At 36.7% G+C, this 25,282-nt stretch overlaps 1 protein-coding gene across 2 annotated transcripts; it reads left to right on the top strand.

Moving 5' to 3' along the window:
- On the top strand, positions 1-23,592 carry RANBPM (SPla/RYanodine receptor (SPRY) domain-containing protein). Of its 2 annotated transcripts, XR_016530116.1 has the most exons (11): positions 2-664; positions 950-1,096; positions 1,198-1,284; positions 5,908-5,953; positions 16,983-17,059; positions 17,714-17,876; positions 19,043-19,111; positions 19,329-19,456; positions 21,335-21,394; positions 21,493-21,579; positions 23,072-23,592. XR_016530116.1 is itself a non-coding variant. In XM_039033976.2 (10 exons), the coding sequence occupies exons 1-10, from the start codon at positions 276-278 to the stop codon at positions 23,351-23,353; spliced, it is 1,407 nt and encodes a 468-aa protein (XP_038889904.1). In that variant the 5' UTR covers positions 1-275; the 3' UTR covers positions 23,354-23,592. The 2 variants fall into 2 exon arrangements, 1 of the variants encoding a protein (XP_038889904.1); XM_039033976.2 differs by lacking the exon at positions 19,329-19,456 and having other exon boundaries at positions 1-664.
- The last annotated feature ends 1,690 nt before the right edge of the window (positions 23,593-25,282 follow it).

Genomic DNA, 25,282 nt, shown 5'->3' with positions numbered 1-25,282 from the left:
CCTTCAAACAAAAGGACTCTCCCCCACCCCCCCCTAATGAGAAAACGCCTCTCTAACTCTTGAATCGTTGCACGGAACAAAAACTCAGGGCAAAAGGAAAAAAAGGGAAAAAAAAAGGAAGGAAAAACGAAACAGAAAAATTCTACAGATTCTTTTCTTTGTTCCTCCGCTGCGCTTCCCTTCCTTCCTTTTCAATTCTCCATTGCCATAACTTGAAATTCAATCGATTTCTGAAATGGTTCTTGAATTCTAGGGGGAGCGAAGTTTGCTTGAAGATGAACAATCACAGCAACATTAGCAACAGCGTCAATAACAATACTACTTCTACTTCTCCCCAAGATCTTGGATTGCACTTCTTGGAAGTGGCTCGATTGGGGCTGCCTCGGGGGATATGCGACATGGACGAGGACGAGGAGTCTCCTACTGAGCTCAATACCATCAACAGTTCCGGAGGTTTCTTGTTGGTTACCACCGATAAGCTCTCTGTCAAGTATACGAATGTGAACCTTCACGGCCACGATGTTGGCGTCGTCCAAGCTAACAAGCCAGCTCCAGTTAAACGACTTGTCTACTACTTCGAGATTCATGTAAAGGACGCTGGGGCCAAAGGCCAGATTGCCATTGGCTTCACCACCGAAAGCTTCAAGATGCGAAGGCAGCCTGGGTTGGGACATGCTTCCTCTATCTCTCTTTCTTTGCTTCTTGATTCGTTTTTGGACTTCTATTTGATTGTCATGATTATGTGTATTATTTCTCTGTCACAAGTGTTATTTTATTGGAATTGAATACAGTATCTGCAATCATCGAGTTAGTGCTTATCTTTATAATCTTGAGTGGATGTAACTCAGTTTGGCTCAATCTTTTGCATTTTCTTGAGATATCCCCTCTCTTTCTGATTCTAAGCTTGAAATGCACTCATATGCCTTTTCTTGTTAATTTGGACGAGTAGGTGGGAGCCTAATAGCTGTGGATATCATGGAGATGACGGACTACTTTACCGTGGATTAGGTAAGAAAGAACCTTTTGGTCCAACATATACATCTGGTGATACAGTTGGTGCTGGAATTAATTACGCCTCACAGGAATTCTTTTTCACGTAAGACATCCGCGCACTGTAATTTTTCAGTTGTTAGGGTTTTCTTTTAAAGAAAAAGTTATCATCATGTTACTTTATGATTCTTTCTGTCGTTGTACCAGAAAAAATGGGATAGTAGTCGGAGCAGTAGAAAAGGACATGAAGGGTCCCTTGTTCCCTACGATTGCCGTTCACAGCCAAAACGAAGAGTATGCTCGTCATCAAACTTTTATCCCTTTGATACTTTGTTTGCATATACGTTGTCTATTCTGACAATTTAATTAGGACTACATATGTGCTAAGGTTTTATAACAACACAACGGAGTTCTACTGGTGATGTAGTAAGTCCTGTCTTAAACTAGATAGATGTAGTCGGAACTAGTGCATGAAGTATCTGATGTTTCTTTAGCGTAACAACAGGCTTTCATTGCTTTTGTAATTCCTTCAAAGTAATCCTTTACTAATGTTACTAGTGTGAAGTATTTGAAACCTCTACAGCAAACTTTCCTGACTTTTAGGTGGTAATGTGCCCAAATTTGTGGTCCGTTCCCTTGGATGGAAAGCCCATTATTTCCTTGAGCTGGCGTTAGGCACATGGAATCTTTCTGTGGAGTAGTCGGATGGTGCCAAATACCATGGTTATAAAAAAAATTCACTCGGATTATTTCTTTTATAGATGACTAACCAAACTTTCGTCGAGAAAAAAAGAAAGGAAAGAATACAAGGTATAAAAGAAAAGTAGAGCTACAAACGAACTTAGGCTAATCAAAAGAAAGACCTTCAGTCAAGCAAGTTAAATTTAAGTGGATAATTACAAAAAAGCTTCATTATCAAGCCCACAAAGAAATTTAGAACCTGGTAAAGGACCAAGCATCATAAGGAGTTCACTTAAGCCTTCGAAGGACTTTACTGTTCCTCTCACCTTGTAGACCCTACAACATATCCCACACCCCCACTTTCCACAAGAACTTTCCTTTCTCCCTGAAAGGAGGATGAAGAAGGAAGTAATCAATCATCTAAGTGAACCTAACGATCAAAACCATACTCATCAAAGAAACATCCCCACACAACATTTGCAAAATCAGAACTCCCAACTCCTAAGCAAATGGTCAAGGTCCTCATTGCCCTCTTGCAAAGAATGGCACCACTACCCCATCAAAGAAGGCCCTCATCTTTATCACTCGTCTTTCTTCAAAAATCATCTGGTCTCTGACTTTCTAGTATGGTCGGGGAGTCCTGTGTTCTTTTCTTTTGGTTTCCGTCATCATTTATCCAATAGTGACAAAACGGTGGTTGCCTCTCTTCTTTCGTTGTTGAAAGAGTGCAACTTTAGGGAGGAGAGATGGGATGTTCAAATTTGGAAGCCTAATCCTATTGAAGGCTTTTCTTGTAAATCTTTCTTTAGGCCGTCGTTGGATTCCTCTCTTGTTAGTGAATCGATCTGTAATGTAGTTTAGAGGATTAAGATTCCAAAAAAATATAAGTTCTTTACCTGATGGGTTTTGCTTGGCCGTGTGAACACTTTGGATAGGCTTGCTAGGAAGATGACCCAGTTAATGGGTCCTTTCTGTTGTATTCTATGTCGAAAGGCGGAGAAAAATCTAGATCACCATCTCTAGGGCTGTTAGTTTGCGAGATCTGTGTGGATTTTCTTTATGCAGGAGTTTGACGTTTAGATAGCTAGTCAGAGGGATATTCATGCGACGATCGGGGAGTTCCTCTTCTATCCGCCTTTAAGAGAGAAGCCGTTTGCTGTTGTTTTCTAGGGTGTGTGTTGTGTTGTGGGACTTTTGGGGGGAGAGGAACAATAATTGGGAAAAGAAGGACCCTAGTGAGGTTTCATGTGTCGCTTTGGACTTCGGTTTCGAAATTTTTTTATAATTATTCTCTAGGTAAAATCATACTTAGTTGGAAACCCTTTCTTTTAGAGAGAGAGAGCGGGGGGGGGGGGGGGGGGGGTGTTCATATGTGTGTGTGTGTGTGTATAATATATATATATATAAAAGATATCAACCCTTCCATGGAGAACTAACCTTTTTCGGGGTTTTCATCCTCCCCATCAAGGCTTAGACTGAATTTCTTAATGGAGATGGGTTAACTAGACAAAGAAAGAAGGAATTACAAGAAAATCCCTTCAAAGGACTAGGGCACCGTAAGTGAAAGCCATTTTTCCTATGACACTGAAAATCCCCCAATAAAGAGAGGAGAGCAATCCCCCGTTTCTCTATCAAATAACAAAGGATGGAATCCAAAGTAAGGGCTGGTTGAGTGGAAACATCGATCGTCAGGACATTCTTCATAAGAAACAAATGGTATAGATGAGGAAAAGCAAAGCAGAAGGGGGTTATCCCCCGACCACCTATCTTCCTAGAAAACTTGTCCCTCTCATTGCCAACCAAGCAACGAACCTATTACAACCTTATCACCAAAACCATGCATGTTCCAGGAGAAGATTTTCATGGTTCCAATGAAACAAATATCTGAACCAGCCTGCTGAACTAAAGGGGATGAAATCTCATGAAATTGGAGTCACATGCATTCACTATAGAAGAGAATTTTGAGGGGATTTGAGAAGGAGATATTTGTTAAACAAATATCTGAACCTATTACAACCTTATCACCAAAACCATGCATGTTCCAGGAGAAGATTTTCATGGTTCCAATGAAACAAATATCTGAACCAGCCTGCTGAACTAAAGGGGATGAAATCTCATGAAATTGGAGTCACATGCATTCACTATAGAAGAGAATTTTGAGGGGATTTGAGAAGGAGATACAAGTTTTCTCTTGTTAAAAAAAAATTCTTGGTAATTTTTCTCTAACCAGATTCCCTGAGCGTTTATTCCATTTGACCCATACAGTTTTTGCTTTCCCTCTAAACCTTTGATCACAGAACAGTGGAGAATAGTGGATTATAGAAGGCCTGTTGTCAAATTGTTGTAGCAATGATGTCCAACCTCTCCAACTAAAATGAATACAACTTGTCTCATGCTTTCCTCAGCCCTTTAACAGAGCGCACCAATTTGGGTAGGCTCATATTTGGCCGTTTCCTTTGAGTTCTTTTAGGAGTGTTTAACTCTGCATGACAAAAAGTTCACAAGAAGAATTTCACATATTTTTGTTCCTTTTCTTCCTGTATTGGTATTCACAGGTTTTTACCAAAGCATGTTCTTATACTCATCAATGGGAAGAATAATGATTTCATCTAAAGCTTCATTAGTTAAGTTTTTCTTCTTTTCTTCTTCTTCTTCTTCTTTTTTTTTTTATTTTTTTTTATTTTTTATTTTTTATTTTTTATCTCCAGAATGTTTGGTGTCACACAGCTGAACTTACTTCCCCATCTTGAGAGGCCAGTATCACAAAACTCTCTGATTAAATTGTAGGGGAAAACACACACACAGTGTCTGTGTCTGGTTGACACTATAGGCGTCAATCCACTTGTAAGAAACTGTTAGGAACTAAGGTAGTATGAGATGCCTTTGTCCCATATTGGTTCTGATACCATTGTTAGGTACTTAACCACCTTGGAGAACCATACCCCAAAAGCTAGCTATTGGGGTGGGAAAGCCAAGCCACTTAAGTACCACATTGGTCATCCAATTCTAACCAATGTGGGACAGAGACATCCCATACTACCTTGGTTCCTAACAATACCTCATCCCGGAAAGCTGACGTCCTGGTGGCTACTCTGGCGGTACTTCACTTGGCCACATCCGGTCAGAACCCTCTGCCGGTTCCACTCCAGAACGTCAACAACCGACTTTGATACCATTGTTAGGTACTTAAGCACCTTGGAGAATCACCCCCCCTAAAAGCTAGCTATTGGAGTGGGAGAGCCAAGCCATTTAAGTACCACGTTGGTCATCCCATTCTAACCAATGTGGGACAAAGGCATCCCATACTACCTTGGTTCCTAACAGAAACCAGCCAAGCAAGAAACCTCACCGTCTATGAAATGCAAACTTTCTGTAGCTTTGTGTAGAAAGGAGGGCACTTGGAAATTTTCCATGCAAGTTGTCGTTCTTTTTTACTACAATGGGAGAGCATTTTTGAGATCATACTTTTTATTCGGATTAGTGGATTTCTGTTTCTCCTCTCCCCTGCTTTTAGTATTCTTTGGTTTGTGAGTGTTGTTTCTGGTTTGAAAAGTTGTTGTTTGTCAAAGAAATTGATTATTTGTTTACTTTTTATAAGAAATGATAACTTCTTGTTGAGTGTATGAAAAGAACAAAGTGGGGAAATAATACTACCCAAAATTAGGAGCCAAAACAACTGCTCTAAGAATAATTAATTTCAAAAGGTATAGTCTACAAAACGAGCTTGGGCAAAGTACTCCAAGAGGGCCCATGACATTCTCAATTCTCAAAATAGAGCTAACCAACTAGTTACTAGACAAACTGAAGCTGGACGAACACTAAATGTTGGATCTTCCCATTTGCATAACAAACAGAGCACACAACTAGCTTGGTTTAACCATCATTTTAGGAACCTCTTCTGAATCACCTCTCGGATGTTGACTCCACCGAGGGTTGAGGTCCACAAAACTTCATTGGCCCTCTCCTTTTCTCTTTTGTAGGCCTCTAAAAGTTTTTCAAGTTTTATCTTGTGATAAATGATGATTGAAGTCTGAAGCCTTTCTTCTTATATTGGCTTCTTTCTGACGTTGAGCAGCCTTACGAGTTACAATATACAACTAGGTGATTGTTATATTACTATGTTTAAGATCCTTGTGCTATCAAACTGAACTTGTTCATTGATTTTTATGAAAGTTTTGTTTTATATTTTTTATGGATATCTTGATTACGAGGTACATTTTTATTTCAATCTGGCAGGGTGCAAGTCAACTTTGGACAGAAACCATTTGCGTTTGATCTCAAGGTGAGTTTTTGGGCTTTCGTTCCCTTAAATATCAGTTTCCCTCTGCTATAGCCAAGGATCTTACATTCATTCTTGGGAAGCAGATGCAATGTCTATTTTTTCTCCCACATTTGGTTTCAAAATATTTTCTTTCCAGCACTAGACCCACGCATGACTAATTATGCCCATGCGACCTCAGTTTTCCCCCCAATCATGTGTATTTTGGTTGACTTTGTAGGATGCTAACCTTAATAGTCTATTATACTGCTGGTTTACTTTTAGTTGCCAGAATGAGTATTTTCTGTCTAAGACTTGTTTTCACCTGCTAATACAACACGTTTAACCTTTTCTACAAAAGAAAATCCTTTCTTCATGCTCTAAAGTACATAGTTAATATATATATATATATATATATAATTCATCATTATTATTTTTAAAAAGGAAATACAACTTTTCATTGAAAAAAATGAAAAGAGACTGATGCTCCAAAGTACATTAACCTTCAAGAGAATAGAGAAACTTAGAAAACAAAAGAATACAATACTATTGAGATACAAAGAGGAGAAGATATAAAAAAGCAAATACTTAAAACCTAACAAACCAACTCTAGGAAGGAAACCATAGCTAAAGAATGCATAAACTTTAAAAGCCAAAGCCAATAGAAGACCATTGAATAGACAAGGTGAGAAGTCCAATAAGACCAAAGTACGAGGATCTAACCACTTAGCAAACCAGCTTTTAAAGTCTCAGTTCCAAGCTTGCAACTACTAGAGAAAAACACTTCTTAAGGGCAAAAAGTAAGGCTTATTTGTACAAACACGAGAGTCCCACTGTAATAGTTCAATTCCGGGACTAAACCACCAACCTAAACTTTAACCGTAGGAGAACAAGGTGGAATTGATTTCATGTACCAACCACATTCTTCAATCAAAGCACAAAATTTGGTAGGCATTATGAGTGACAATTCTGCTTGAACATTTTCACTAGGGGTGTTAAAAAACCTAACCACCCAAACAACCCGGACTTACCCAACCCAAACTATGAGGGTTGGGTTGGGTAGAAATTTTTTTATTTAATTAATTTATTTTATTTTTGTTGGGTTGGGTTGGTTTGGATCTCGGGTTGGTTAAGTAAAAATTCGGGTTGACTCAACCCAATCTGAATTACATATATATTAATAAAAAAAAATATATTTCTCTTTGTTTAAAGTTTGACTACTCTGGGTTATACGAATTTATGAATTTTTAATATTTTTCTTTTAAAATTGTTATGATGTTTGTATTCATTTAAAGTTTGTAATAAATATTATAGATATTTAGTTTTTAACATTTGTATTGTATGAGATTTTAGTTATTAGCCATGCGTTTTAGATAATTTTACGTATTTTAAATTAATAAAAAAAATGTTATAACCCGACAACCCAACCCAACCCAACCCTAATTTTAAGGGTTGGGTTGGGTTGGAGATCTTGTTTGGGTCTTTTGGGTCTCCAACCCAACCAACCCGAATTTTTGGGTTGGTCCAAAAAACACCCTCAACCCAACTTAACCCATGTACACCCCGAATTTTCACCATTCTGAAATAAGCTATCAAAACCACCTGCGAAGTAGATCTTTGAATTCTCCTCCACAAAATCATCTTGTGCTAGATAGATCGTCTTTAGGAGGTGGATGATTATAAACTTCTTAAACAAAAGAAAGATTTGATCCCCGGATTTTAATGATTGATTGACCAAAATTTCAACCAAGAGGCAAGGGATGTGGATTGTCTACCGAATGTGAATCTGCCAATAAGAGACGTGTATAGGATTTCTCCCAATGCTTCTTTGCAAATGATTTCCCCCGACTATAAGAAAGAGGATAATAAGAAAGGGAAGATTTTTCTACGTTCACATCCTTTTTACTGCTCTTTAAGCCAACAAACTGTAGAGTGCTAACAGAGATTTCCAAAGGACAATTAAGACTTCCAGAGGGAAGCTAATTTGCTTCATTTGGAGTTGAAACAAAACTGGTTTCCTTGTTTGACTGTATGGGAACACCCTCTTCAACAAAAATTAGATACCTCAAACACATCTTCTCACGCTTAACTTCAATCAATCTTGCAATATCCAAGAAGTTTGAAAAATCTTTGAAAAATAACTCGAAGGATATTTGGAGGATCAAATGGAGAAATATCACCAAATCTAGGAAATATCACCAAATCTAAGGTGAAAATTACCATTAGTCAGATCTTTAATTTCAATTTTAGCTGGGACTAAACCACACAATTTTATTTTATTTTTTTTAACTTCAATACGGGCTTTAGAGCAACCATTAGGTGTTGGCCTAGTAGTAAATAGGGTCATGACCTTGATAAAGGGCTAAGAGGTCATGGATTCAATCTATGATGGCCACCTACCTAGGATTCAATATCCTACGAGTTTCCTTGGAACTCCAAATGTTGTGCTTTAGAGCAATCTAAGAAATTCAGTGTTTGAGAAGAAATACTGATTAGTCCCCAAGGGTTTTTCCCAATGGCTTCTGGTGTACCAAGGGGCCCTTTTGTAAAACTAACCAAGGAGTTAGTTAGTTAGTAGTTGTTATTTTGCTATCATCTTGTAATCACTTTTCCCTATAAATAAAGACCTTCTTTTGTGGGGATTTTGTGGGCTTGGTTTTTTGTATGGCCTTGTATTCTTTCATTTTTTCTCAATGAAAGAAGTTGTTTCAATAAAACAAAATAAATAAAAACCTCCTTCCTCATTTAGAAGGAGAAAATCATTTCATTCAAAACTAGTCTTTTGGTATTACACCAAATATCAGTATCAGAGCTCTCCAAGAATCCTTGGACTGATGGTCAATCGCCGAGCTGCCAACTCGAACATGGATGAGCGGCGTGAGCAAGAACCAGAGGCGGAAGACACACATGTCCTCTCTCTAAGAACTACAATGATATGCTTGTTGTCCGTTGAAGATTCTTTGGAGGGAATTCATGGAACTTTGAGTAGCATTTAAGAATCGATAGAAGCACTTACTAGGAGGGTGGATCGGCTAGTAGCCCCTCCTCAAAATAATGAAGATGTCTCAGTTTTCAATCGGCATTGGGAAAGGAGAGGAAGGCGTGGAGCGGGGCGACCGAGGTTTGTCCAAAATCAGTAAGAAACGCTTCAAGAAAGAGCTCCAAGATTTCAAAGATAGCTCCAAGAAAATCTAAGAAGACAACCAATTGTTCAAGAAAGCTTTCTAGAAAACCAAGATTGGGATCATCGAGTGAATATGATCAAGAAGAGGAGTTCTATGCTTCAAGAAGGCGACGAGGAGAGAGGTATGGAGATAGAGGTGACTCACATTATTACAAAATGAAGGTAGACTTGTCGACTTTCAATGGGAAGTGTGATATTGAATCATTCCTTGAATGGATCAAGAATACGAAGAATTTCTTTACCTACATGAATACTCCCGATCACAAAAGGGTGCATTTAATAGCCTTGAAGCTAAAAGCCGGTGCCTCGGCTTGGTGGGATCAACTTGAAATCAATAGAAGAAGGAATGGCAAGCGAACGATTCACTCGTGGGAAAAGATGAAAAGATTGATGAAAGAACGGTTTCTTCCTCCCAACTATGAACAAACATTGTACAACCAATATCAAAATTGTAGGCAAGGAGCACCGTCAGTGGAGAATGAGCAACATTTGATTGCAAGATTTGTTGGAGGCCGGCCTATGTATGGACATCAAAGAAAAGATAAAACTACAACATTTTCACTTATTATCTAAGGCCATTTCTCTTGTTGAAACCATGGAGGAATTGAACGAAATTCGCTCAAAAAATTCATCAAGAAGAGCCACGTGGGAAGCCTCCACAAGTAGGAAAACAAGTGCTGTTAATAAGAACCTTGACCAGCCAAACCCACCATATTTGACCAATGGAAAAGAGAGAGAAGTTCAAGAAGAAACCGAGGAGAAGAAGACAGAGGCACATACAAGAAGAGGAGTCAAAATCCATACAATTGGCCCTCCTTGTGCAAGTGTTTTCGTTGTGGCCAAGCTGGCCATCTTTCAAATGCATGCCCCCAACAGAAAACAGTGGCTTATATGGAAGAAGAAGGCGAAATACCGACTGAAGATAGTGAAGAAAATGAAGAGGAGGCTGAGTTTCTTGAACCGAATGATGGAGTAGGGGTGTACATGGGTTGAGGGTGTTCTTTGGACCAACCCGAAATTCGGGTTGGTCGGATTGGCAACCCAAAAGACTCAAATAAAATCTCAATCCAACCCAACCCAACCCAATCCTTAAAATTCGGGTTGGGTTGTCGGGGTATAACTTATATTTTCTTTTTTATTAAAAATATGTAAATTTATCTACAACACATGACTAATAACTAAAATCTCATAAAATTCAAATGTTAAATACCAAATATCCATGATATTTATTATAAACTTTAAACAAAAACAAATATTATAACAATTTTAAAAGAAAAATGTTAAAAATTCACAAAATAATCAATACAAGGTAATCAAAATTTAAACAAAAGAAATATATATATATAATTTGGGTTGAGTTGGGTCAACCCAAAAATTTTTTAGTCAACCTACAACCTGATCCAACCCAACTCGACAAAAATAGGAAAGGTTTAACCCAACCCAGTCTAAGTACAAAACTAACCCAACCCAACCCAATCCTTACATTTTGGTTTTAGTAGTTCGGGTTGTTTGGGTTGTCGGGTTATTTGAACACCCCTATGATAGGGTATCGTTTGTTCTCCAAAGGATGTTAATCGCTCCTGAAGGAGATTCTAACTGCCAAATACATTGTCTTTTTAAGATACGACGCATGATTAATGGTAAAGTGTGCAATGTCGTTATAGACTGTGGAAGTAGTGAGAATTGTCTCCATAAAGCTAGTGGCAGCCTTGAATCTCAAGGTGGAAGCTCATCCAAGCCCTTACAAGTTAGGTTGGGTGAAGAAAGGTGGCGGGGCACAAGTAAGTAAAATTTGCACCATCTCTCTTTCAATTGGTAGTGGTTATAAAGATCAAATAGTATGTGGCGTGTTAGAAATGGATGTATGTCATATCCTCTTGGGAAGACCATGGCAATATGATACTCGAACCTTGCACAAGGAGAGAGAGAATACTTACAAATTCAGTTGGATGGGCAAGAAATGGTACTACTCCCATTGAACAAGAAGAATGATGTGGGAGAAAGTGAAAAAAGAAGACAGCAGCCACTTGTTATCACAATCAGTGGCAAAACATTAATGAAAGGAAGGGAGGCTGATATTTTAGGACTTATTGTTGCTGAAAAGTCCGAAGAAACACAAGAAGTTGGAGTTCCTCCGGAGTTGCAAAGGTTGTTTGATGAATTCCCCTAGCTTAGAGAGCAACTCCAGGGACTACCTCCCTTGCGAGACATCCAACATTGATCTAATCTCGAGAGCTACACTGCCGCATTTGCCTCATTATAGGATGAGTCCTAAAGAGTATGAAATCCTTCATCGACATATCAAGAAGTTACTAAAAAGGGTATATTCAACCGAGTTTGAACTTGTGTGCAGTGCCAACCCTACTTACACCAAAGAAAGATGGAAGTTGGAGGATGTACGTTGATAGTAGAGCTATCAACCGGATTATAGTGAAGTGTTGCTTTCCAATCCCTAGAATAGGTGATTTACTTGATCAACTTGGAGGTGTCTTGATTTTTTCAAAAGAGGACTTGAGGAGTGAATACTACCAGACTCGAATAAGGTCGAAGGATGAGTCGAAAATTGCATTTAAGTGCTACTTCTCATTCGCAATGGACAAACAAAGTTACTGCATTAAGTTACCTTGTGACCTACATATTAATCCAATATTCAATGTTGTTGATCTCAAACCTTATTTTGCTCCTGATGACTTTCAGTTGACATCCTATTGTCATACTCGCCACGAGTTTGATTTTAGGGGGGTAAAATATGGTGTACCAAGGGGCCTTTTTGTAAAACTAACCAAGGAGTTAGTTAGTAGTTGTTATTTTGTTAGCATCTTGTAATCACTTTTCCCTATAAATTGAAGACTCTCTCCCTCATTTTGAAGGAGAGAATCATTTCATTCAAATTAGTCTTTTCGTATTACACCAATTTCAAAACTAGTCGCACTTTATCTTCCTATGAAGTGCTCAAAGGAGTTTTTTCGTGACTATTACTTTTAGTGATTTGACTGAAGGCTTGGTTTGGGCGTTGGGTATTTATGCTCCCCTAGGGTAAAAGGCAAGTAGGATTTTTGGAATGAGTTGGGTGACCTTCTTGGTTTATGTGGCTCAAAATAGCGTGTTACGGGTGATTTTAATGTTGTTCGATCTCTAGTTGCAAAGGCCTTTTTAGGTAGAATAACAAGATTCACGGGGCTTTTCAATGACTTCATGGGAGGGCGAAGATTGACCTTTTGCTTTTTAATGGAAAATTTATGTAGGCTAATAGAAGAGTTGGATAGAAGGATTAAAAGATTCTTAAGTTTTGGTGAAGCTAGGCTATTGCTGGGTCTTGACATTGGCCCATTATCTTGACCTTGGGGTGTAACAGCCCGACCAATCGAGTACTCTGACAAGGGATGTTACTCATGACTACATATTTTCATTCAAACATTTTGTCCAATCAAGCATAAATTTAGTGAAACAGAGCTAACTATTTGAAACCAAAATTTAAATTAATAAATAAATCAAATAAACAAAACATTTAATTAGGGTCTCCTAAAACATAAATTTAAAACTGGAAAACATTGAAGAACTTGAAAGTTTTACATAAAAGTTCTAGAATTTCAAATACCAAGACTCATTTCAAACATGAAAAACATGAAAACATGAGCGGAAGCTTCTACCTGGTCCCAATGGCATGGTTATGAATTCTTCTTGTCATTAGCTGGTCCGTCCTTGCCCTTATCTGAAAAACATATCACAAGAAAGGGTGTGTATGAAATACTTAGTAAGCGACCCACTACCAGGCCCATTAGGTGAACTGTTAGCCTCCCTATCGGGACTCAAGTGCACGAAAGGCATTATAGACACAGGCATAGGCGTATGCATAAGCATAAGGGGCAAATCTGAAGGCCCTCTTTCATAGGTAGTGACCCCGAAGGGACACAATTATAAATATAAGTGGTGATCCCAAGGGAGCACCCTACATTGACATAAGGTGTGAACTCGAAGGCTCACAACATGCGATGTGCATAGTCCGATGGAAGTGCTAATAGTCATTATCAGTCTCACATAGGCATAAGCATAAAATCAAAGTCTTAAATCATGCTTAGGTTTCAGATCAGTCTCACAATTCATCCATCAATCAAACACTGCAACAATACATAGTATCGAAATTCCATGGCATAAACCTAAGCTTCCAAAATTCCAACTGACCAACAAGCATGTCATAATATCCCAAGTCAACATGGGAACCAATACTTAACACATACTTGGGTTCAAGGGCGAACCGATAGTACGTAACTTACTTTAATTTAGGCGTAAATGTTGTTATTCAAGCAAACCAACCTTTCTAGTACCCACACACAATGAATCAAATCATAAAGCATGAACCATAAATTTTAACATTTAACTCCCCATTTTAATTCAAAAATTTAATCCATAGAAATTTAAACCATGAATTTAATCCATAGAAATTTAAACCACTTACCCCCTCAAGTGGTTTGTTCCAACACACTTTTCCACTATGCTGAAGGATCCGAATCAAGAAGTCTTCGAAAGACCCGTTTACTTCACTGGACAGCGGCTCAACTTATTTGAAGTCTCGAATCCAACCTCCAAAAATCATATTTAGAGCTACAATCAGGCAAACTAACCACTTGAAGGAACCAAAACAAAGACTCACCAAAAACCATCAATCCGGCCTTTATCCTGCTAGACAACACTTCAACGACTCTAAAAATCTTGATTCAAACATCAAACTTCATGGGTAAATCGAATCCCAAGCCATAGTTGAATGGATAGTCATGATTTACCAAAGGAAGCTAAAAAACCATAAAACTTACCCAAAATACGCGATTCCAGTGAGTTCCAGCATTGGTGATGAAGAATCCACAGTGGTGGCTATCGTCGGACACGAACCCAAGACAAAAGAGGTGCGACGGTGGCTGTTGAACGGCGCTACAACCCACAGTCGTGGAGATCTGCAGCGACTGGCAATGTAGACAATTTGCAGGAGATTCCGACGATTGGCAATACGATCTGTAGGTGGTCGACGATGGAGGAGACGGGGTGATGGCGCTAGTCGACAGCGTGAAGCACTGTGAAGGTGAGATGGAGATGGGTTGCGTGGATGAGGGCTGAGAATGTGTAAAAGGGGAAAGGGAGTCTAAAAAAATATTCTTATGTAAATATATACTTAAAGGTTGCCCTAGATGTGACCTTTGATTTGTAAAATATTCTAATCCCTCTCCCTAAATTTCAAACCCTCAAACTTTTCAAATCATTAACCAAATAAAATCTTCATAAAAATCATTTATCTTTTCCAATTCTCTTAAATTCGGCTCCAAAAATTCCAGAATCGAAGGAAATGAATTCCAATAATTTAAAATAATTTTTCTCTAAAATTTGGGATGTTACACAGGGGTTTAAAAGATGGGGTCCTTCTCCTTTTCGTTTCGAGAATGTGTGGCTCGGGCGTCCCTCCCTTAAATTTCTTTATTTTGTGGTGGATTGTATCATTTTCGGGCAACTCAGAAGGGTATCTGGAATAATGTGGTTTTTGGAGAGGACCATTGTATTCTTTGTAGGATGGCAGTAGAGGACCTTGATCATGCTCAAGGAGATGTAGTTATCCAGTGCTGTTTGGAGTCGTTTCTTTGAGGTGTATGGTATTTGCATTAGCAGCTTTTGAGGTTGTAGAGACTTGATTGAGTATCTCCTCTCCACTCTTCTTTTCATTAGGAAGGTCTTTCTTTTCATTAGGAAGGTCTTTTTTATGGCTGGTTGGGGTGCATGCTATTTTGTGTGGTTGAGGGGAGAGAAATAATAGAATCTTAAGGGTCAAGAGTGGTTTTTGGATGATATTTGGCCCTTTTTAGATTCTATGTTTCACTTTAGTTTCCATGTCAAAGGCCTTTTTTTAATTTAATTATTCTCTTACTCTTATTTTAATTGACTAGAGTTCTTTTGTGTAGTTTGGCTCCTTTTGGCAAACTTTATTTTTGAGAAGAAACTAAAGATTTTTCAAGATTTTGCAAGAATGGATTATTGCCGATCAAAGATGTCTAAGAAAAAAATATAATAGTTGGTATGAGTAAGAAAATCAAATTTACTTCTAGAATTCTGACTCAAGTGATTTAGAAGAATTCCAACATACTAATTTTGTCTATGTTCGATTTTCTCAAGGAACCTATCATAATCCACATTGGAAATTTGATTCTAGTGATTCTAGTGATTTCGATGATGTTTCTAAGGTAGTCTAGGATGGAATAAGGAGGCAAAAAAATCAAAATTACTCTTTTGGTTGTGAAACACAATCAAGAAAGGTTCCCCCTACTGTTCAATGATACACGAACGATAGAAAAATTTCCAGATCAAAACGTTATCAAAAAAATCAATGGATGAGTCTTATATCCACCATAAGATTGAAACATATCCTAGAATCCAACATAATGACTACTTTGATCCTGTAGCATTGGAGGAAATAAAGAAAACAACAAAAGAAATCCAACATTCATTGGGAAAAATGACTCAACATATTGATCAATTATCAATTCATTTGTAAGAGTTCAAGAATGGATTGATTTCATAAATGGAAGAAAAAAACAAAGGAATCACGATTGGAAAATTTTCAAATAGAAAATCTTGAAGATAAATTTGACAAAATCTCGTTGAGACCCATGTAGTTGACAGAGGTGATTGAGGCAAAAATCACGTGAATGAAGTAGAAGATTAAAAAGGAAGAATTTGAAAATGTCGATTCGGAAGTAGTCTTGAGTGAAGAAGAAAAATCCAACGAAGAAGATGGAAAAGAGGTCTCAAACATCGAAACTCTAAACGTTAAGGCAGAAATAAAAAACTTGACCAAGAATGACACACTGATTGCATTGGAAATCGTTCACCACCACGTCAAAGAACTTGAAGCAAAAGATGGAGGAAATGTGATTCTTGAAGGGTTCTCTTTGGAAGCTAATTCTTTTGTGATTGGTCATATGATTACAGTTTTGAATGAGCTTGATGAAAACTTCTTTTTTGGGTTTATGTTCGATGGAGAAGTTCATCTTTTGGTGGCAATACTGGATTTTTTGTCTCGGATTTACTTCTTTAATCGGGATAATTTTATTCAAAATGTAGGAGGTTGGTTAGGCCATATGCCATCGAACGAGTTTATTTTACTTCTTGATTGTTTCATTTTTTCTTATTAGAACTCGAGGATGAGTTTCTTTTTGAAGGGGTAGAATGATGTAAGAAGAATAGGGGTTAATTGGGTAGACAATATTCTAGATTAATTCCCTGTTTACACTCACTTGTAATAGAACTCTATAAATAGGAACATTCCTCTCTTGTATGAAACACATCATCATTCTAATAAAATATTCACAATCTTGATTCTTGGAGGATTACTCCTTGAGGGTACTTAGGCTACATCATTAGCTCTTGTATTAATTCATTGTTTTCTCAATAAAATTTCGGTTATTCATTAAAAAAAATTTAAAATGTTGTTTCGTCCATAGTTTTACATCCCTTGTGGTAAATCTTAATTTTATTTTGCGGACCTTCATAGACATGCATACAGGCATATGGATAGTATTGTTCATTAATAAAATTTAGTGTACCTTCGGGGTACTTCTTTATTTATTATTTATTTTTTAGGCAAACTTTTCATTAAAAAGATGAAAAGAGTGGAAGTTATTATCATAGTTTTACCGTGTGGTTATTATCTCTATGATTTTTTTCAAGTTACAGAAACGGAAATCATGCTCCCAAAAAATTCTTATGAGCTCACATTGTTTTTGTTGTTTGGAGTGCATACTTGTGGGCCTGAAGCAGTAGTATCTAAACATAGAAATGGGCAAACAAAATGCATATTGATTTTTTCCTGTGTTGCATGGTTGTTCGTAGGTATTTGAAGCACAAGAGAGGATGAAGCGACATGCCACCATTGAGAAGTTATCTTTGCCCTCAAATGTCAGTTATAGGTAAAGAAAATTGTTTTTAAATATGCTTAAATCCTCCGACCCTCTATAGTTTGACATTGTAGGGTGACCATTCGACTATACAACATTTGGTTGAGGAATAATTTCCCAATTCATAGGTAGTTGACCGAAGGTCTGTTAGTAAATTGTAGCTAGTAACGGGTGCCTTATAACCTTATAGCCTTTTCATGAGCTTTCAACCAATTTGGCAACTCTTGAACACCCAAAGAAAGAGAGGCAGATTTCTCTGACAGTCTTGTTTTACAAATTTATAAGATGATTTGTTATTTGATAAAATAACGAATTGGGGTTTCATTGATAAAATTTATGAGATTGATCAAATATAATGATAATCTTCCATCATTCAGAAGCCAACTTTATTTATTTATTTGTTTATTATTTATTCATATGCATCCAGAAGCCAATTAACTTACAAGTACTGTTGATATATATACATGCATGGATGTCTGTGTGCATGAATAAATGTAAGGAATTGGCATTTCATTGAGGATGGTGACAGTACAGAAGAAAGCAGCATGATGGAGGAGCTTGAATGAGGGACGAGCTTTTACATGTGCATATTCGTTAGTTACTCGTGTTTCATGTCAGAACAATGTGTATGGTCTGATTGCTGACACTTTTGTTCTATGTTACCAGAATAGTGCGCTCATACTTGCAACATTATGGTTACGAGGATACGCTCAGTGCATTTGATATGGCTTGCAAAAGCACTGTTCCTCCTATCTATATAGCTCAGGAAAATGGCTTTGATGAGCAAGATGTCATGTATGCTCTAAACCAGAGAAAGACTTTAAGGCAGGTATGAATTATTTTACCAAAGATTCCTGGGATTAGGATTTGTGAATTCGCATATGTTCTTTATGTGGGGAGCTTTCCCTCGATTCTTCTTTTTCTTTTAATAATAATAAATTTGTATATAATTGTCAGAAATGCTTTAACACAATGTTTCCTTGCCCTGCTTTCTGAAGCACAGTTGAATATTTTGTTTGAAACAGAAAGGAATATTCTTTTATTGATGAAAAAAGAATCATAATGAAGAATTTTTATTAAAGGGGGGTGAAAACACTTTTGGTCCTTGAACTTCTATAAAAGTGGCAATTTAATCTCTAAACTTTAATTTATAATGGTTTGTCCAATACTTCTAAATTTGTAATGATTTAGTCCATGTAATAATTTAGTCTCCATACTTTCAAATGCTTATTATAATTATTCTATTATGGATATTAGTTTGAATTAGAGTGTTTTATTCTCTGTTTTATCCTTTGATTTATTTTTCTTTCATTATCGTTTCTTGTATTTTTAGCATTAAAATCTTTTCATATATCAATGAAAGGTTCTCTTTCCTTTAAAAAAAAACATTTTAGTCTCCATACTTTTAAATTTGTGACAATTTAGTATCTAAGGTGATAATTCTCATCAAAACTAAGTATCATTTTTATTTTGTAGTGACTTAGTCTTTTATAGTTTATAAACAAATCTGACTTCTAATCAGTATGCCAATCTGCATGTGTAAGAAATTTCATAAAATCTTTGTAATATCTTGCATGATTGGATTAAATCGTTACAAATTATAAACTAGAAGGACTAAATTATTACTTTTTTTTTAAAAAAAAAAAGAAATGGAAACATAAATTTTCATTGAAATAATGAAACGAAACAAATGCTCAAATTACAAAAGAGAATGCTAAACATAAAGCTAAACATAAAGCTATCAAAAGCTAGCCAGTACAAGAAGAGAGAATCGAAACTAAACCAAGATAACAAATAAAAAAAAGAGAAGATAAATAGCATAGTTCCTTTCTTCCGCCCATCATAGCATTTAATTTTTTGTTACAAGAAAACAAATGTAATAACTGCTACAATTTGGAGAGAGAGAGGGAGCTGCGCTCATAGCTTAATGAGTTATGTCAATCTCTCAACCGTTATAGAACTTTGCTTTTGATCAGTTTCTTTTTCTTGATGAAGCTTATCAGGAAGGGGGAGATTGATGCTGCACTTGGAAAGCTTAGTGAGTGGTTCCCGCAGATTGTTCAGGTGAACCATTATTCAATTCAATTTTTCACGTTTGTTTTCTCATCTGCAAAACACACGATACCGAACTATGTATGATTTCTAATGTGACACTAATCTTCCAAGTTTCTTGGAATAATTCTTTATTCAACAATACCTGAATATAATATGTTGGATCGTATTCTGATGTTCCAACTTCAAAAGTTACAATGTGACATAATACTTTCGTGTGACAAATCAGCATTCGATTCTTGAGGGAATTTTCTTGAAAAACCTCCAGATGTTCCAACCAGATTGGCTTCAATTGGATATCCTCCACTGCCGACCACATGGGTTTCAACAAGGTTTTTCTCAAGTTCAACTGCATAGGTTTGGATCTGATTAGTTTCGAATCCATAATTTTCTTCCATATCAGTAAACATTCTCCAAAAAAAATAAAATGTATCTTCATCAAAATATTCAGAAAAACTCGGAAGAAATTCATCTTCTCTAGTCTGTCAGTTCTAATTGTTCATGGCTATCTTCTTCAAAATAATCAGCAGGATCATGAAAAAGTAGTTCTTCCACAAGTTTCACCTTTGTTTGAATGGGTTTTCTTTCTTTGTGATATCCGTCAACATCTGCAAAGACAACTTGCTTAATTGTTTTGTTTTGTTTTGTTTCGTTTCGTTTTTTGTTTTTTGTTTTTTTTTCGAAAACTAGGAAAAACTTCATTAATAAGAAGAAAACGAAGAAAAATTACAGTGAGAAGCATCAAAATGAATAACCAGAGCCAACCAAGAGGGAGAGCTATGAACCCACTCCTCTGACCCCCCATTAGCCCAAGCCCAAGTAGCCAATTTATGGGCCACTAGATTACAAGATCTTGGAATATAAGCAAAACTCTTCATGTTGACCCTCCTCATCCAAAATTTGATTTCTTCAAGAATTACTCCCACACTGGATGTCTTGCCCGAGTCTCCATAAATGTAGTTAACCAGAGCTTGAGCATCCGTTTCCACCAAAGATTCTGGACTTGCTTAGTTTGAAGTTCTTGAATTCGACCGGGTGGGAGTACATTTCTTGGAAGTTCTTGAGGCAATCTTGCTTGTTCTTGGAGTGGCTTTTTATGAAACAAGATTTCTTCTTCTTTGTGATAGTATGTGGATTTAGTTTTGAACTGCTGGAGGGGGTGGTTGCGCGTAGTCTTGCAGTCTTCTTCCCTCTATTGGCTGATGTCCCTTAGGCTAAAAGCTTTGCTTTGCTCTGTTTCTTCCATTATAGACCAATAGTGCTGCCGATCGCTATTTGACTGAATGGACATTGTGTCCATTTTTTCGGTTAAAGCCTTTTCCATTTGATGAAGTTCTAATCATTTACTCCACAGCTCTTCCATTGATTCTTCCATCCTATGGAATTGTTGGGACTCGGGAGATTGACCTTGGGTTGAGGATTTCAACCCCTTCGCTGGCTTGAGCTGTGTCACTGAAGGTGATGGGATTTTTTTGCATAGTCCGTCTGATCCCTTCGTCGAGGAGCTGATACCAAACTAATGGTGGAATGATTTTTTATTCAATAATACCTCAATACTATCTATGAACGAACCCTACTTAAAGGTTACATTTGAACATTTGTGATTTGACAACTTTTAAGGTCTGGTAAAACAACGCACATTTACATAATGACTTCACCAAAAAAACTAAAACCCCCACTGTAAACTAGAGGCCGAGAGTGAGAGCTAGAGGACTAAAGCGAGAGCGAGGGTCTATGCTCACACATCAATCAAGGTCAGTAATGGACAAAAAATGTCCAAACTCCTTTTTGGAAGGACGTATGGACAGGGAACACAAATCTTCAACATCTCTTCCCTAGACTTTACTGCTTATCGAATTAGAATGAGGCAACCATTGCTGATTTTTGGTGCCCCAACACAGAAATATGGACCTACATTTTTGTGGAAACCTCAGAGAGCCTGAGATTGAAGAACGGACAAGCTTATCAACTATTCTACTCCCTTCCTGCGAGAATTGAACATTGAAGACTCTTGATACTGGGTTCTGGAATTGGTTTTTTTCTTGTTTTTCCTATCTTCCGTAATGCCAAATATATATCCCATAATTTGCTTTTCTAATCAATGAAGTTTAGTTTTTCATTTTCTTGTATCCTAGTTTGATCAAGTCAAGTAGTCTTCTTGCAAAGATCTCTCTCTTCTTCTTCTTCTTCTTCTTCTTTTAATAATTGTCTTGATTTCAAGTTTGTTTCTTGCAGGATGAAAAATCAGCTACTTGCTTTCTCCTCCATTGTCAAAAATTCATTGAATTAGTCAGGGTACCTTTTTCATTCTAGAAATACGTAAATGTCACATATTTTCCAATTGTAATGTGATATCAGATTGCTTATGTGTTTTCCTGCTGTAATATGTATAGGTTGGAGCGCTAGAGGAGGCTGTTAAATATGGAAGGAATCAATTGGGAAAGTTTTATGGTGTGCCTGGGTTTCAGGATCTAGTTCAGGTACTGAAATTTTTCTTGTGTAGGAAGTGTGGAATCATTTAGTGCAAATATTTTTTAGGATTTTTTTTAAAGGAAATAAGTCCTATAATTGATATAATGAAAAGAGTCTAGTGCTAAAAAAATACAAGCAACGATAATTAAAAGAAAATACATCAAAGAATAAAACATGATTAACAAAGAAAATAAAAGCATTCCAAATTTTTTTAGGATAGAAGTGTTGATATTTTGATTGTAAAAATGATGACAATTTTCTCCTCTTTGTTTACACCACATTGTCCACACAACCTACTAGAAATTACCTTCCACCCAACAGATGGGCATTTACAAATGTTGGATATTAATCACGGTGTGTTAAGTGTTTTCCACAAGGACTAGGGTAGTTCATGCAACATATTTTGCGGTCACCTTCTTAAAGAAAATTTTGAGATTCTTTGGATTACAATTATACTAAACCCTTGTTTTCAGAGATTTGGTCGGTGGAGAAATATAACTTTTTAAGAATCTTCATAAAAATTTTCTAATTTTTTGGTCCAAGTTATATTTTTATCTTCACTAGATGTACTCACTCTACAATTTTGTAATTATGCTTCATTTTTTTAAGACCAGTATAAGTTAATTTATAATCTCCTTTGGTTTCTGAGTGGGAGGAGAGCTGATCTTACGCTCTTTTAGAATTTTTCTTCCATCAATGAGCTGTTTGTTTTCTGTAAAAAAAATGGAAAATCAACTGGAGGGGTTCTTAGAGACAACGTGGCTGCAGCTCCTGTGCGGTCCTTTGTTGAGTTCAAATGCATGTTTATTGTGGACTAATGCCAGTCAAATGCCTCTATCCAAACGTATATTTCAGAGTTATTCAAGTTCATGTTTTGAGTGTTATGATTCAGCTCCTTTAAAGACATCATGGTGCTCTTTTTTACCCATCCAAGATATAAATAGAGTAACCTATGTAGTAGAAGGTAAAGATAGTGAGAGACATTATGACGAGGATATTTACAATAATATAATAATATTAATTTTAGCACTATAATATACAAGTCTGGTTGCCGAACTTTTAGGTCTATATCAGATAGGCCATTGAATTTTAACAAGTGCATAATTGGTCCTGTTCATTTGTTTCTAATAGATATCTAAACTTTAAAAAGTGTCTAATATGTCCTTCAACATTCAATTTTGTGACTGCTAGGCCCTAGGCCTATTCAGCATTTTTAAAACTCTTTCCTATTAGGTGTAAAATTCAATTTGTGTTTTATAGACTCTTTTAAAACAAATGTTGTATATGTCAGGGAACTACTAGACATTCAGGGATCTGTTGGACTCAAACATGTAAATTGAGGGACTAAACTTGTAATTTAATTTAGAGTATGGCCTATTTGTTTAGGAATGATGTCTTCCATTTGCAACACAAATTTCTAGTGCATGTATTTCTGGCAATGCTCTCCATATGTGGATTAATAAGATTCTCTAACTAATCAATTGAACTCCCTTTTCCCAGGACTCTGTTGCTTTGTTGGCATATGAACGACCTCAAGAGTCACCTGTTGGTTATCTTCTGGAGGATACACAGCGTGAAATTGTAGCTGACACAGTGAATGCTATGGTCTTATCGACTAATCCAAATGTGAAAAATTTACAAGGTTGCTTGCATCCGTATCTCGAACAGTTATTGAGGCAGCTGACTGCTTGCTGCTTGGTGAGAAGGTCTTTGAATGGGGATCAAGGTGAAGCTTTTCAACTGCACAGAGTGCTTAACAGCATTGAAAAGTCTAAGTGCTAGTGCCTAGGACACATCCTGATCCTATTATATGCCTCATTTACGTTTTCCCCATTGTGTTACTGTGCCTGGAAATACTCTACCTAATAGGGGTCCAGTAGTGTTTCATTTCTTAGGAAATTGGGGCTCTCTCTGTGTATGCCTGTAATCATGTAAATTCAGGATTTTACTTTGTATGAATTTTATGTCTGCTATAAACTTGATCAGGTTTAATGAAATTCTTATAATGCACATTTACTGCACCTCGTTACAAAGTAAACAATTGTGAAGAGATTAGTGGGAATAATAGACAATAAGGTTGTCAAAGCAGTGATAAAATGGCCATTGAGCTGTATACAGCCGTCTAATCGTAGGTTATTATTATTATTTTTTTAATAATATAATTATTTTTATTTTTATTTATAATAATAATTATTATTATAATTATTTAAGTTTGAGAATAGGTTGAGGGCGTTGTGGCTTCGATACCTCCAATCCATGGTTTTATCCGACAGAACTTGCTATCCTGAGGGAAACTTCAGAAGGAACTGACTACTAGGAGGTTCGATTAGTATTTTGCCCTTATGCTCAAATCAGATAAATAATTTGTCCATTAGTGTCGTTGCGGACCTCCACTAGAATTTTCTATAGCTTCGTCGCTCAGACATAAAGTTTGATTGAGATTCTTCATATTTTTCCTTGTGGTTGTTCACGCACGCTTAATCTTTAGGTTCATTTGCTTAAATTTGTGTTGATTGGTCTTTTGAATTTTACGTTTATGTTTCTCGTTAGTTTATTTTATTATAATTTTTGCTTTTATCATGAGCTATAGTATCCTTTTCTATCCTTTTTTTTGTATTAGTTCTTAGAAATTCTCAATAAAATTATCACCTCAATCATTGGACCTACCGAACATTACCATCTGGTTGTCAAATTCATAATTCAAAAAGTGAATTTCCATGTCAATCTACTTGTCCCATCGGAAAGTAACATTAACTTGAGATTTTATACCGAACTCCCAGTAAACGTTACCATCCTTGAGCGGGAGGGGAAAATTAATTAATAATGACTCATTTAGTCACAAGCTACAACGGATCCTACCACAAAATGGCATGTAGCAAAATGGCAGGTGCTAATAAAAACCAAAGAACACACATGGATGAAGGTTGAAGAGGATTGCCTCTTAATGTTCGTTTAGGTAAGTGGTTGGAGATTTAATAATGACATGTTTAGGCTCATGTAATTTAGAACAGCTTGAACAACTGATGAGTGAAAGATATTGGGTTCTAATATTATCGTGAAATCGACAATAAATTTAGGGTCAAAAGTTTGAAGTAACATTGCACTGCAATTGCAGAGATGCAACGACCATCTTGGAATAGATTTGGCTGGAAAGAGAAGTTCTAGTCCGTTGAAGAAAAGAAAGAAGTATTTGATGCATCAGTTGAAATAAGATTACTTAGCCATATTAAACTTTTACATTTGAGTGAATAGTAATAACTTTTTTGACATGCAAGGTCATCAAATACAAAAGGAATATGGAACAAGATGACTTGAAATTTGTTTTTGGTAAAGACTCCGTGGCAAAGCTACGTAGGGATAGAAACTCTTACGACATGGCATTAAATGTTGCTGAGTACACAAGGATGTGCATTTGGGACCTTGTCATTGATAAGATTAAAAGAAGCCTGGCATCTTGTTAGAAGAGTTTTTCTCGAAGGGTGGATGAGTTAATTTATACAGTCGATCTCAAGTGGCATCCTAACTTACTTCTTGTCCTTTTGTTAAACCCAATATGGTTAGCAAGGCCATTGAGAAGTTGATAATAGATTTTCTTTGGGTGTGGGTTGATCAGGGGACACATGTTATGACTATGTTATCTTTGTTGGGTGACTTTCACCAAGCCCTAATAGGAGAGATGTTCACCTTTGGAGTCCCTGTCCATCCAAAGGC

The sequence above is a fragment of the Benincasa hispida genome, chromosome 6 (genome assembly GCF_027475165.1).
Source record: "Benincasa hispida cultivar pf3 chromosome 6, pf3_genome.v1.1, whole genome shotgun sequence".
Taxonomy (NCBI): Eukaryota; Viridiplantae; Streptophyta; class Magnoliopsida; order Cucurbitales; family Cucurbitaceae; genus Benincasa; species Benincasa hispida.
The sequence above is the reverse complement of the archived record's forward strand: the minus strand, read 5'-3'. Positions and strand labels throughout refer to the sequence as shown.